Genomic DNA, 13,304 nt, shown 5'->3' with positions numbered 1-13,304 from the left:
ATATATAAATACATATTTGTATATACGTATAGGGATATACAAATTTGCTATAAGTATATCAAAAGAGAAAGGCTCTGGGTTAAGTGACTTAGATTCTTAATATCCTAATATCCATTTTATGACCTTCAAAGAAAATTAGGCAAACTAATTTTGCTCTCTGAGCCTCAGGTGACTTATCTATATAATGTAGAAGTTAAACTAATAATCACTATATGTGATGATTAAGATAACAGTAATGACTAGAATAATAAACAATTGTGCCTTTTATGATTTCCTATGAATCCAATAAGAATAGGTCTAATTAGGAAAGTTGCAAATCCAGTTGCAAACCAAAAGCCAAATTGAGCCTACATAATAGTAAATCTCCTTGGTCAAGCAAGCCACTGTATTCAACATTACATTCTAAAGAGGAGGAAGAATGTCAGACTTACAGAAGGGTCATTTTGAACCTGCAGACAGTGTGGAAGGGTAACACATGACTGGTTTACCTTTTTATAGATAATTACTAAAGAATGAAATTACTAAATGCTAAGAGGCTTACACAACAATGGCTGTGTCATTGCAGAACGGAGTAGACACTGTAGAGTGATAACACTATATGACCACACTATATGACCACTAGTGAGAAAATGAACGTGGGATGTACACAACTCTGACTTCAACTGAATAAGCAATATGAGGTTAAGTCATTTCATTATGAAAAATAAAGTAGCTGTAAATTAACCATATTTCTTTTCAACCCTTTAAATCAAGTGATAGGGTAAAAAGTTTAATGAAAGTTCCAGAACATTTCTAATCAGTTTCATTTACATTACTGATTTCACTACCCTACGGTTCCAAGCTGTTACAATAATGAGATATGAATTAAGTTTCTGAAAACATTTAATAAGAGACAACTGACATTTGTATAGTACATTACCAATCCAGCATTTTTTAAACTTAAATTATGTTTAATGCTTTCTTTTGTCTTTAGACTAAATCTGTGAAGTATAATAAAGATAATGCACATTTAACACAGATGAGAAATTTGAACTTCTGAAATACTCATTAGCCATGATTATCAAGTAGGAAATGGTTTTAAGACAAGACTCAAATCCACCTTTTGTAGCTTTAAATTCAGCACATTTTCCATTACTCCCAGCTACCCAAGTCTCAGAAGACTAAAAATAGGGTGAGTGTAGTACTTTAAAAAATATATTAAACTTCTCCAAAGATAGGGAACCAAAGTATTTATCTCACAGATAAAGAAACTCAGATAATATCTACATAAACATGGATTTCTTGGCTATTTTATAGTTAGTATCATCTACTTCAAAAAAGCCTTAACATAAAGATATGATGAATAAATGCATCCTAGTACATTATACTTTTTTATAAGAATCTTTCACATTTCAATTTAGAATCTCTGAACCCTCCCTAGCCTTCCAAAATTAGGAAAATATGGCATACAAACGTTAAACCCTGTTTAATAGAAGAACATAAATGTTACTTACAAAAACTTTATCTCCAACTACATTTTCCAGATTTAACTGCCTTGTGATTTCCTTTAGGGCAATTTTATCATTGATCTGCAGTAGTCCTGAAATAAAGCCCATTTAAAAGTATTTAATTAAAATGAAATACTTGATACAGTGAAGATTATTTTGCAGTCAAGTAAGCTTTCTAATAGTTTTTAAATTTAACTAGAAAGAAAAAAGTCAAAAGTCTGTTATAACATTATTTCTTTTTTGAAACTCAGCAATGAAGACATTTGGTAGACTCAAAGAACTATCTTCCTTGGGGTTCTTTTATTTTAAAAAAAGAAAAAAAAGACAAAAAACCAAGAGTCGTTACATACCTCATTTATTATTTTTTTTTAATTTCTAAAAACATTGTGTATATTAAAGTAAAAGTTGTTAAACATGGATCAAGTTCTTAAATTACAACTATTACCCACCTTTAAAACATACCAGTAAATTAAACTTTATATTTTAAAAAGCTTCTATGGCTTATATCATTTCCAATGGCAAAATGATGACATACTTACCATTTAGGTGAACTTGTAATACATTTTCACTCACTTCTTCTACTTCCATTAGTTCTTTCAAAGCATGGTTTATTAACTAAATGGTGTTAAAAAGTTTATGGAATATTTAATAATAGATAAAAATATAAGCCCATATTCTTTTTTAAACTATGAATAATGTGAACAGAATATAATAAAAAGATTGCCATTTTAAACTAACAAATAAATTTGCACATTATTCACAGATAACAGGAAGGTTTAAGTAGAACATCTAATGTCAGACTCAAGATGCCAAAGCCAGGACTGATGTCATGCTCTCTCAATCATTTTCCCAAACTAATAAATGTTTAGAAACAACCTCAAGTTTTCAAAGACAAATTTCTCTATAAGTCACATAAAACTATAGCCACTTAAGAGCTTCAATGTCTGAGTCAGTTCATTATTTATCTCTAACATTTATTCTATTAAATATTTTTGAAATCACTTAAAAGCTATTGAAAAACATGTACTACAACAATGTTAAATGATTGTGAAAAGTCTACACCAGTCAATATACCAATTTCTATGAAATACTGTTAACTACTCTGTATGTCATCATGAAATAAAAAATTGAAAAAGTAAGAAATACCAAGGGTTAAGTTGAAAAAGAGATGTTTCCTCTATGAGTTGCTAGGTATAATAGCCACTCCTTATCCGCAGTTTCAATTACCTGCGGTGTGGAAGCAGATGAATCCTCCTTTTTTTTTTTTTAAAGATTTTATTTATTTATTTGACAGAGAGAGAGACACAGCGAGAGAGGGAACACAAGCAGGGGGAGTGGGAGAGGGAGAAGCAGACCTCCTGCGGAGCAGGGAGCCCGATGCGGGGCTCAATCCCAGGACCTGGAATCATGACCTGAGCCGAAGGCAGACACTTAACGACTGAGCCACCCAGGAGCCCCATGAATCCTCCTTTTGACATTATGGGCAGAAGGTCGATAGTAGCCTAATGTTACATAATAATGCCTACATCATTCACCTAACTTCATCTCATCATGTAGGCATCTTATCATTTCACATCATCACAAGAAGGGTGAATAGAGTACAATATAACATTTTGAGAGACAGAGACACCACACTCACATAACTTATATTTGTTATAACTGTTCTATTTTATTATTAGTTATTATTTTTAATCTCTTACTGTGCCTAATTTGTACATTAAACTTTACCATAGGTATATATGAATGGAAAAAACAGTACATATAGGTTTTGGTACTATCCATGGTTTTAGGCATTCACTGAGGTCTTGGAATGTATGTCCCATGGCTGAGGGGGGGCTACTGTATATAGAGAAAGACCTTATTAAAGAAATGCAGAGCTTGCAATGAAAAAAAATTACTAATAATAATATAATTACTACTAAAAATACACTGAATAAGGTGTTACACCACCTTAAAATGTTGAATTATAAAGTTTCAGATTTTTGTAACTACAGATTCCCATGCCAAATACTTCCTATTCTCTATTTTTTGACTTGTGACATCTTATTACAATTATATTGCAATATAATATACATCTCTTCACATTAGTACTGCACACACATTTTTAAAAACTTAAAAATGAGTAGAACTAAGAAAAGCCAAAAAGATTTTAAAAGGAAGAACAATGATAAAGGACTACAAATACTAAAACCACTCCTATCATTAGAAAATAAATGGTCCCTCAAAATAGACTGTGTATACAAAAAAAAAAAAAAATTAGGAAAGATGGCATCAAAATTTAGTAAGGACAAAAAAGATATTCAAAAAAGGCACTAGAACAACTGGTAAACCATTTTGAAAAACAAAATACTATTTGTATTTGCAATATCATATTTCCATTTGTCATTGCAACATCTTTGTGAAACAGGAAGAAGCAAGTATTTTAAATTACTATGTTTCACAATAGGGTATCAAACATACTAACTATTCCAGTATATCTGTATTGTTTTTAAAACAAATGGAATTTTGGGGCGCCTGGGTGGTTCAGCTGGTTAAGCATCTTACTCTAGATTTCAGCTCACTTCATGATCCCAGGGTGGTGAGATCCAGCCCTGCGTCTGGCTTCTTGCTGAGCACAGAGCCTGCTTAAGATTCTCTCTCCTTCTGCCTCTGCCCCTCCCCTGATGCGTGCTCTCACGTGCATGTGCACTCTCTCTCAAAATAAATAAGCCTAAAAAAATGGAATTCTACCTCAGATCATAGGTAATCTAAGTCCTCTTAAAAAGGGAAATCTCAAAATATCAATTGTCATACTATGAAATAAAGCCCAACTAAGAAGTGACATTCTTTACAGAGAACTGTCCAAAAATGAAGTGGTACTTCTTGGCCTTTAAGCAAGTATGAATCTATCACAAGACTTTGTTCCCAGATGATACAAATGTGGTATCTCAAAATGTGGCCTTTGCAATAGCTTCTTAGTAATCTGCAATGTTCTTCCTCCCACCAACTGGTATCTTACTTAAATAATATTTCTATTTCCCTGGCTCTGATTATATGTTTTAAAGTATTTTATGTTTGGTAAATTGTTGAAAACTGTTTTAAATTATTCACATAATGAAATGGGGGAAATAATACCTTCATTTTACATACACATATAGAGACTTATAATAAGGAAGGAAGATGGCAGCAGAGTAGGAGGATCCTAGGTTCACCTGCTCCCACTAATGCAAATAGATACCTATTAAATCATCCTAAATAACCCAGAAATCAACCTGAAGAATGGCAGAAAAAGCTCCACAATTAAGGGTAGAGAAGAGGACAGAGGACACATCAAAGACAGTAGGAAGTGCAGAGTGTCTTGGCTTGGGAGAGAAATGGATCATAGCCAATGCAGTGGGGAGGAAGTCACAGTCCCAGAGAAGTGGGAAAGGGAGACTAAAGTACAGGGGAGTACACAGGAAATGAATCCTCATAGGATTGGTCTGGAAAGCTAGAGGGCCTCAATTTCTTGCGTTCTTGCAACCAAGGAGGCTTAAAGCCTGGAGTTGTAGAGGTCAGTATGCGTGGTTCTGGGAGAGCTTGAAGGACACTGGGGATGTACTTGGAGAGAAGGCAGGGTAAACAGTCTGTGGACATACAGCAATCTGAAAAGTGCCTGGGACACACAGTGGGGAGGTTAGTTGCTCATCTCCAAGAGTGTCCCAGAGAGAGGGTATTCACAGAGAGAGACCTCTGGGGAAAAAATGAACTGGCAAGTACCATTTAGCTCTAATGCTCATCAGTATAAATAGAGCTGCCCAAAGAAAACAGCCTCGCACCCACACTTGCTACCAAACTTGCTTATACCAAGCCCTGCCCCATGCCCTGTGCTGTGGTGGAATTGCCTTTTCCAGTCACTCATTCCTCAGTCCCAGCACATGGGCCCCCTCCCTCACAATACTGGCTCAAACCCCCTGCCAATATGATGTCTCCCCACACTTGGTTCAGGTGGTGGTGGTGAAAGGTATCATTTCACAAGCACACCACACCACATCTAGTTAAAATGCACCACATTCAGGTCAGGGCCCAAACACTGCCCACAAGAGGCAAAGAGCATCTGTAGTAGATGACTGCCATGAAGGATAAAGCAGCCAGGACAACACAATAGCAGAGCACATGTAGCACAAACTGGAGACACTCCCGGAGGTGCCAGGCCCTGGGGAAGAGGAGACACTACACTGCAGGGCACTACAGAATCTCTTATTCATAAAACCACTGCCCCCCATCAGGGAAATACAAATCAAAACCACAATGAGATACCACCTCACACCAGTCAGAATGGTTAAAATTAACAACTCAGGAAACAACAGAAACAGATATTGGCAACAATGTGCAGAAAGGGGAACCCTCTTACACTGTTCGTGGGAATGCAAACTGGTACAGCCACTCTGGGAAACAGTACGGAGTTTCCTCAAAAAGTTAAAAAGAGAGCTACCCTACAACCCAGCAACTGCACTACTAGGTATTTATCCAAAGGACACAAACATATTGATTCAAAGGGTACATGTACCCTGTTTATAGCAGCAATGTCTACAGTTGCCAAAGCATGGGAAGAGCCCAAATGTCCAACGACAGATGAATGGATAAAGAAGATGTAGTATATATAGACAACAGAATATTATTCAGCCATCAAAAAGAATGAAATCTTGCCATTTCCAATGACGTGGATGGAACTGGAGGATATTATGCTATGTGAAATAAGCCAGTCAGACAAAGACAAATACCATATGAGTTCATTCATATGTAGAATTTAAGAAACTAAATAGATGAACATAGGGAAAGCGAAGGGAAAATAAAATAAGAGAAAAAACAGGGAAGCAAACCACAAGAGACTCTTAATATAGGGAACAAACTGAGGGTAAGTGGGTGGTGGGATGGGGTAACTGCATGATGGGCATTAAGAAGGGCACTTGAAGTAATGAGCACTGGGTGTTGTATACAACTGATGAATTACTTAATTCTACCTCTGAAACTAATAATACAGTATATGTTAGTTAAATTGAATTTAAATAAATAATTTTTATAAAAGCCACTGCCCTCAAAAACATGAGATGTAGTTGACTTTCCTAACACACAGAAACAGATACAGAGACTTAGACAAAATGAGAAGACAGAGGAATCTGTCCCAAATGAAAGAACATGACAAGGCCATGGCCAGAGATCGAAATGAAACAGATATAAGTAACATATGTGATGGAGAATTTAAAGCAATGATTATATGTATAATCACTGGACTTGAGAAAAGAGTGGAGCACATCAATGAGACCATTAACACAGAGATAAGGAATAACATAGGAGAAATAAAGGGCTCAATAAATGAAATGAGAAACATGCTTGATGGAATGAACAGCAGGCTGGAAGAAGCAGAGGAACAAACTAACAGCCCAAACTAACAGCCTAATGGACAAAGTAATGGGAAATAAAAAGACTGAACAAAAGAGAGAAAAAAGAATTATACAAAATGAGAATATACTTAGGGAACTTCAGCATCCCCATGCAACATAGTAAATTCATATTATAGGAGTACCAGAAAAAGAGTAGAGGAAAGGGGGCAAAGAATTTATTTCAAAAAACAGCTGAAAAGTTCCCAATTAGGAGAAGGAAATAAATATCCAGATCCAGGATGCACAAAGAAACCCCAACAAAAATCAACAAAAGTAGATCCACACCAAGACACATACAATTAAAATGGGAAAATATGATAAAGAAAAAATATTAAAAGCAGCACGACAAACAAACAAAAAGACAGTTACAAACAAAGGAAATACCATAAAGCCATCAGTGAATTTTTCAGCAGAAACTTTCCAAGCCAGAAAGGAGTGTCATATTATATGCAAAGTGCTGAATGGGAAAAATATGCAGCCAAAAGTACTCTTTCCAGCAGGGCTATCATTCACAATAGAAGAAGAAATAAAGAGTTTCCCAAATAAAAACTAAAGGAGCTCATGACCACTAAACGAGCCCTGCAGGAGATATTAGAGAGGTCTCTGAGTGGAAAGAAGAGACCAAAAGTGACAGGACAAAGGTAGGGATCACAAACCCAGTAAAATGAATATTCCTGTAAAAAATCAGTCAAGGGATTCACAAAATAAAAGGATGTAAAATATGACACCATAAACCTAAAATGCAGGGAGGAGAGGAATAAAGAATGGGTTCAAACTTGAACAACCATCAACTTAATATAGACTGCTATATGCAGAAGATGTTATACACAAATGTAATGGTAACCACAAATCAAAACCACTAATAAATATGCAAAGAATAAAGAGAAAGAAATCCAAATCTATCACTAAAGAAAACCAGCAAACCATGAAAGAGAGAAAGATAAGAAAGGATAAGAGAAAATCTTCAGTAACAAGCACAAAGTAAGTAATAAAATAGGACTAAATACATATCTATCAATAACTACTCCGAATGCAAATGGACTAAATGCTCCAATCAAAAGACGTACGGTAACAGATGGACAGAAAAACAAGACCCATCCATATGCTGCTTACAAGAGCAGCTTACACTTTAGACCTAAAGATCCCTGCAGATTGAAAGTGAGGGGGTGGAGAAACATTTATGATGCAAATAGATGTCAAAAGAAAGCCAGTGTAGCAATACTTTTATTAGAAAAAATAAACTTTAAAACAAAGGTTGTAACAAGAGACTAAGAAGGACACTATATAATAATAAAGGGGACAATCCAGCAAATTATAACAATAATAAATATTTATACACCCACATGGGAGCACGCCAATACATAAAATAGTTAAGAAATATAAAGGAAATAATCAATAATAATATAATAGTAGCGGACTTTAACACCCCACTTACATCAATGGACAAATCATCTAAACAGAAAACCAACAAGGACACAATGGCTTTGAATAACACACTGGACCAGAAGGATTTAAGTCAGAACATTCCATCCTAAAACAACAGAATACACATTCTTCTCAAGTGCACATCGAACATTCTCCAGAGTAGATCACATATTAGGCCATAAAACAAGCCTCAACAAATTAAAAAAAAAAATCAGAGTCATACCATGCAACTTTTATGACGACAATGCTATGAAACTAGAAGTCAACCACAAGGAAAAATCTCAAAAAACCACAAATACATGGAGGTTAAATAACATGCTACTAAACAATGAGTGGGTCTACCAGGAAATCAAAGAAGACAGAAAAAAAGTACATGGAAACGAATATGAAACACACAAGAGTTTAAAAACCTTTGGGATGCAGTAAAAGCGGTTTTAAGAGGGCCTATAGCAATACCGGCCTACCTCAAGAAGCAAGAAAAATCTCAAGTAAACATAAGCTTATACCTAATGGAATTAGAAAAAGAACAAAAAACCCTAAAACCAGCAGAAGTAAGGAAATAATAAAGATTAGAGCAGAAATAAATGCAATAGAAACAAACAAACAAACAAAAAAACACCCCAAATGAACAGATCAATGACACTGGGAGCTGGTTCTTTGGGGAGAAAAAAAAAAAAATCAATAAAACTGATACACCTCTAGCCAGACTTTCAAGAAAAACATAGAAAAGACCCAAATAAACAAAAATCACAAATGAGAGAGGAGAAATAACAAACACCAAAAACTACAAGCAATTATAGAAGAATATTACAAAAAACTATATGCCAACACTGGACAACCTAGAAAATATGGATAAATTCCTAGAAACATATAACCTACCAAAACTGAAAAAGGAAGAAATAGAAAATTAGAAAAGTCCGATTGCCAGCAAGAAAACTGAATCAGTAATCAAAAAACTCCCAAGAGGGGCGCCTGGGTGGCTCAGTCAGTTAAGCGACTGCCTTCGGCTCAGGTCATGATCCTTGAGTCCCGGGATCGAGTCCCGCATCGGGCTCCCTGCTCAGCGGGGAGTCTGCTTCTCCCTCTGACCCTCCTCCCTCTTGTGCTCTCTGTCTCTCATTCTCTCTCTCGCAAATAAATAAATAAAATCTTTAAAAAAAAAAAAAAAAACTCCCAAGAAACAAAAGTCCAGGGCCAGATGGCTTCTTGGGCAAATTCTACCAAACACTTAAAGAACAGTTAATACCTATGCTTCTCAAAGTATTAAAAAAAAATAGAAAAGGAAAGAAAACTTCAAATTCATTCTATGAGGGCAGCATTACCCTGATACCAAAACCAGATAAGGACACCACAGAAAAAGAACTACAGGCCAAGATTTCTGATGTACCTAGATGCAAAAATCCTCAACAAAATACTAGCAAACCGAATCCAACAATACATTAAAAAAAAAAAAAAAAATTCACCATGATCAAGTGGGATTTATTCCTGGGTTGCAAGGGTGGTTCAATATTTGCAAATCAATCAACGTGATACAACACATAGTAAGAGAAAGGATAAGAACTATATGATCATGTCAGTAGATGCAGAAAAAGCATTTGACAAAATACAACATCCATTCAATATAAAAACTCTCAACAAAGTAGGTTTAGGGGGAATATACCTGAATATAAAAAAAGCCATATATGAAAAACCAACAGCTAACACCATCCTCAATGGGGGAAAAACTGAGAGCCTTTTCCCTAAAGTGAGGAAAAAGATAAGGATGTCCATTCTCACCACTATTTTTTTTTTTTTTTTAAGATTTTACCCATTTACTTATGGATATGAGAGAGCGAGAGAGCATAAGCAAGGTGAGTGGCAGAGGGAGAAGCAGGCTCCCTGCTGAGCAAGGAGCCCCATGTGGGGCTTGAACCCAGGACCCTGGGATCATGACCCGAGCCAAAGGCAGATGCTTAATTAACACAGCCACCCCTCACTCTCACCACTTTTATTCAACATACTACTGGGAAGTCTTAGCCACAGCAATTAGAAAACAAAAGGAAATAAAAGACATCCAAATAGGTGAGGAAGCTGTAAAACTTTTCACTATTTGCAGATGACATGATACTATATATAGAAAACCCAAAAGACTGCAACAAAAAACTGCTAAAACTAATAAATGAAGTCAGTAAAGTTGCAGGATACAAAAATCAAGGTAGAGAAATCTGTTACATTTCTAAACACCAATAATGAAGCAGTAGAAAGAGAAATTAAGAAAACAATACATGAAAAATTTACAATTTTTTGTAATTTGTACCAAAATTTACAATTGCACCAAAAATAATAAGATATCTAGGAATAAATACAACTAAGAAGGTGAAAGACCTATACTTTGAAAACTATAAAAAACTAATGAAAGAAATTGAAGACAACACAAAGAAATGGAAAGAAATTCCATGCTGATGTACTGGAAGAACAAATATTGCTAAAATGTCTACACTATCCAAAGCAATCTACAAATTTAATGTAATCCCTGTCAATACCAACAGCATTTTTCACAGAGCTACAACAAACAACCCCAAAATTTCTATGGAACCACAAAAGACCCCAGACAGCCAAAACAATCTTGAAAAAGAAAAGGAAAGCTGGAAGCATCACAATTTGAGACTTCAAGTTATATTACAAAGCTGTATTAATCAAAACATTATGATAATGGTAAAAAAATAGACCATTAGATCAATGGAAAAGAATAGAAAACCCAGAAACGAACCCACAACAAAGCAGGAAAGAATATCCAACAGGAAAACAAACAACTGGTGCTGGGAAAACTGGAGAGCAACATGCAAGAGAATGAAACTGGGACACTTTTTTACACCATACAGAAAAATAAACTCAAAATTGATCAAAGACCTAAATGTGAGACCTAAAACCATAAATATCCTACAATGGAACATAGGCAGTAATTTCTCAGACACAGGCCATAGTAACTTCATTTTAGACAGGCCCCCGAAGTGAGGGAAACAAAAGCAAGAATAAACTATTGTGATTACACCAAAATAAAAAGTTCTGCACAGTGAAGGAAACAACCAACAAAACTAAAAGGCAACCTACTGAATGGGAAAAGATTATTTGCAAATGACATATCTAATAAAGGGTTAGTATGCAAAATATATAAAGAACTGACACAACTCCAATCAGAGAAAGACAAGTATCATATGATCTCACTGATATGAGGAATTCTTAATCCCAGGAAACAAACAGGTTTGCTGGAGTGGTGGGGGGTGGGAGGGATGGGGTGGCTGGGTGATAGACACTGGGGAGGGTATGTGCTATGGTGAGCGCTGTGAATTGTGTAAGACTGATGAATCACAGACCTGTACCTCTGAAACAATAATACATTATATGTTAAAAAAAAAAAAAAAAAAAAGATAGTAGGAAAGGAAAAATGTAGGGGGGGAATCGGAGGGGGAGACGAACCATGAGAGACTATGGACTCTAAGAAACAAACTAAGGGTTTTAGAGGGGAGGGGTGAGCGGGGGGATGGGTTAGCCCAGTGATGGGTATTAAGGAGGGCACGTTTTGAATGGAGCACTGGGTGTTACACGCAAACAATGAATCATGGAACACTACATCAAAAGCTAATGATGTAATGAATGGTGACTAACTTAACATAATAAGATAAAACTAAAAAAAAAAAAAACTGACACAACTCAACACCCAAAAAACAAATAATCTGACTTAAAAATGGGCTGAAGACAGGAACAGACATTTCTCAAAGAAGACATACAGATGGCCAATAGACACATGAAAAGATATTCAACATCACTCATCATCAGGGAAATGCAAATTAAAACCACAATGAGATACCATGTTACACCTGTCAGAATGGCTAAAATAAAAAACACACGAAACAACAGGTGTTGACAAGGATGTGAAGAAAAAAGGAACCATCTTGCACTAATTCAAAGGGATACATGCTTACAATAGCCAAATTATGGAAGCAGCCCAAGTATCCATCAATAGATGAATGGTTAAAGAAGATACAGTATGTATGTGTGTACACACACACACACACACAGGAATATTATTCAGCCACAAAAAAGAATGAAATCTTGCCATTTGCAATGACATGGATGGAGGTAGAGAGTATAATGCTAAGCGAAATAAGTCAGAGAAAGACAAATACCATATGATTTTACTCTAATGGGGAATTTAGGAAACAAAACAAACTAGCAAAGGGAAAGAGAGAGAGAGAGGCAAACCAAGAAACAGACTCTTAACTACAGAGAAAAAACTGATGGTTACCAGAGGGGAGGTGGATGGGGGGAACGGGTGAAATAGGTGATGGGGATTAAGGAGTGCAACTGTTATGATGAGCACCAGGTGATTAAAATAAAAACTTAAAAGAGAGTTGAAACAAGTTTATAGCACTCTTTCCATTGACTTTATTTCAAACAAGTTATTATGATTTGCCTAGATCAGCTCACAACTTTTTCATGATGTGTTTGTATGGTCTGAAATGATAACTTAAAATGTATTAGCATATATGTCTCCAAATAATTTTAGTTCCAATGTGGATATTGCTAAAACTTACTCTGTGTGTAACTACCTAGGTAATCAATTATATAATTTCAGTATTTTTCACAAACACAGTATCTTTCCAAATATTTTAAATTACATTATATAGTAAAAAAATTTAGTTGGTTATTTGATGTTACACCAAGCAAGACAACCAATATCGCTACTCCATTTCCACAGTTTTTGTAACTAAGAATTTTACAAACATACTGGCATAGTTTATTTAGATTTGCCAGCAATCAGGGATTTTTATGTTTATCTACTCTTACTATTTCCAAATACTTGTTTCTTTGTCTACAATAATTTCTATATAGAAGAGCAATTTCCAGGGTACAATCTGTCATTTGGAACTGCATCTATTTTTTTTAATAAAATGTCTGAAATACAATAAGCCACACTGTTATCTTTATCAATTAACTGTGGATTCCAAAT

At 35.4% G+C, this 13,304-nt stretch overlaps 1 protein-coding gene across 3 annotated transcripts in view; it reads right to left on the bottom strand.

Moving 5' to 3' along the window:
* The window catches only part of ORC4 (origin recognition complex subunit 4), a 96,250-nt gene that overhangs the window by 36,775 nt on the left and 46,171 nt on the right, over window positions 1-13,304 (bottom strand). For all 3 annotated transcript variants that reach the window (XM_035008081.1, XM_035008079.1, XM_035008080.1), the window contains exons 5-6: window positions 2,027-2,102; window positions 1,494-1,579 (exon numbers count right to left, since the gene is read on the bottom strand). In XM_035008081.1, the coding sequence (XP_034863972.1) occupies window positions 1,494-1,579; window positions 2,027-2,102 (162 nt within the window). The remainder of the gene's footprint in view (window positions 1-1,493; window positions 1,580-2,026; window positions 2,103-13,304) is intronic.

This window comes from Mirounga leonina, unplaced genomic scaffold (assembly GCF_011800145.1).
Source record: "Mirounga leonina isolate KUSES-001 unplaced genomic scaffold, KU_Mleo_1.0 Mir_151, whole genome shotgun sequence".
Classification (NCBI taxonomy): Eukaryota; Metazoa; Chordata; class Mammalia; order Carnivora; family Phocidae; genus Mirounga; species Mirounga leonina.
Note: the sequence above shows the minus strand (reverse complement) of the source record. Positions and strands in the feature narration are given on the sequence as shown.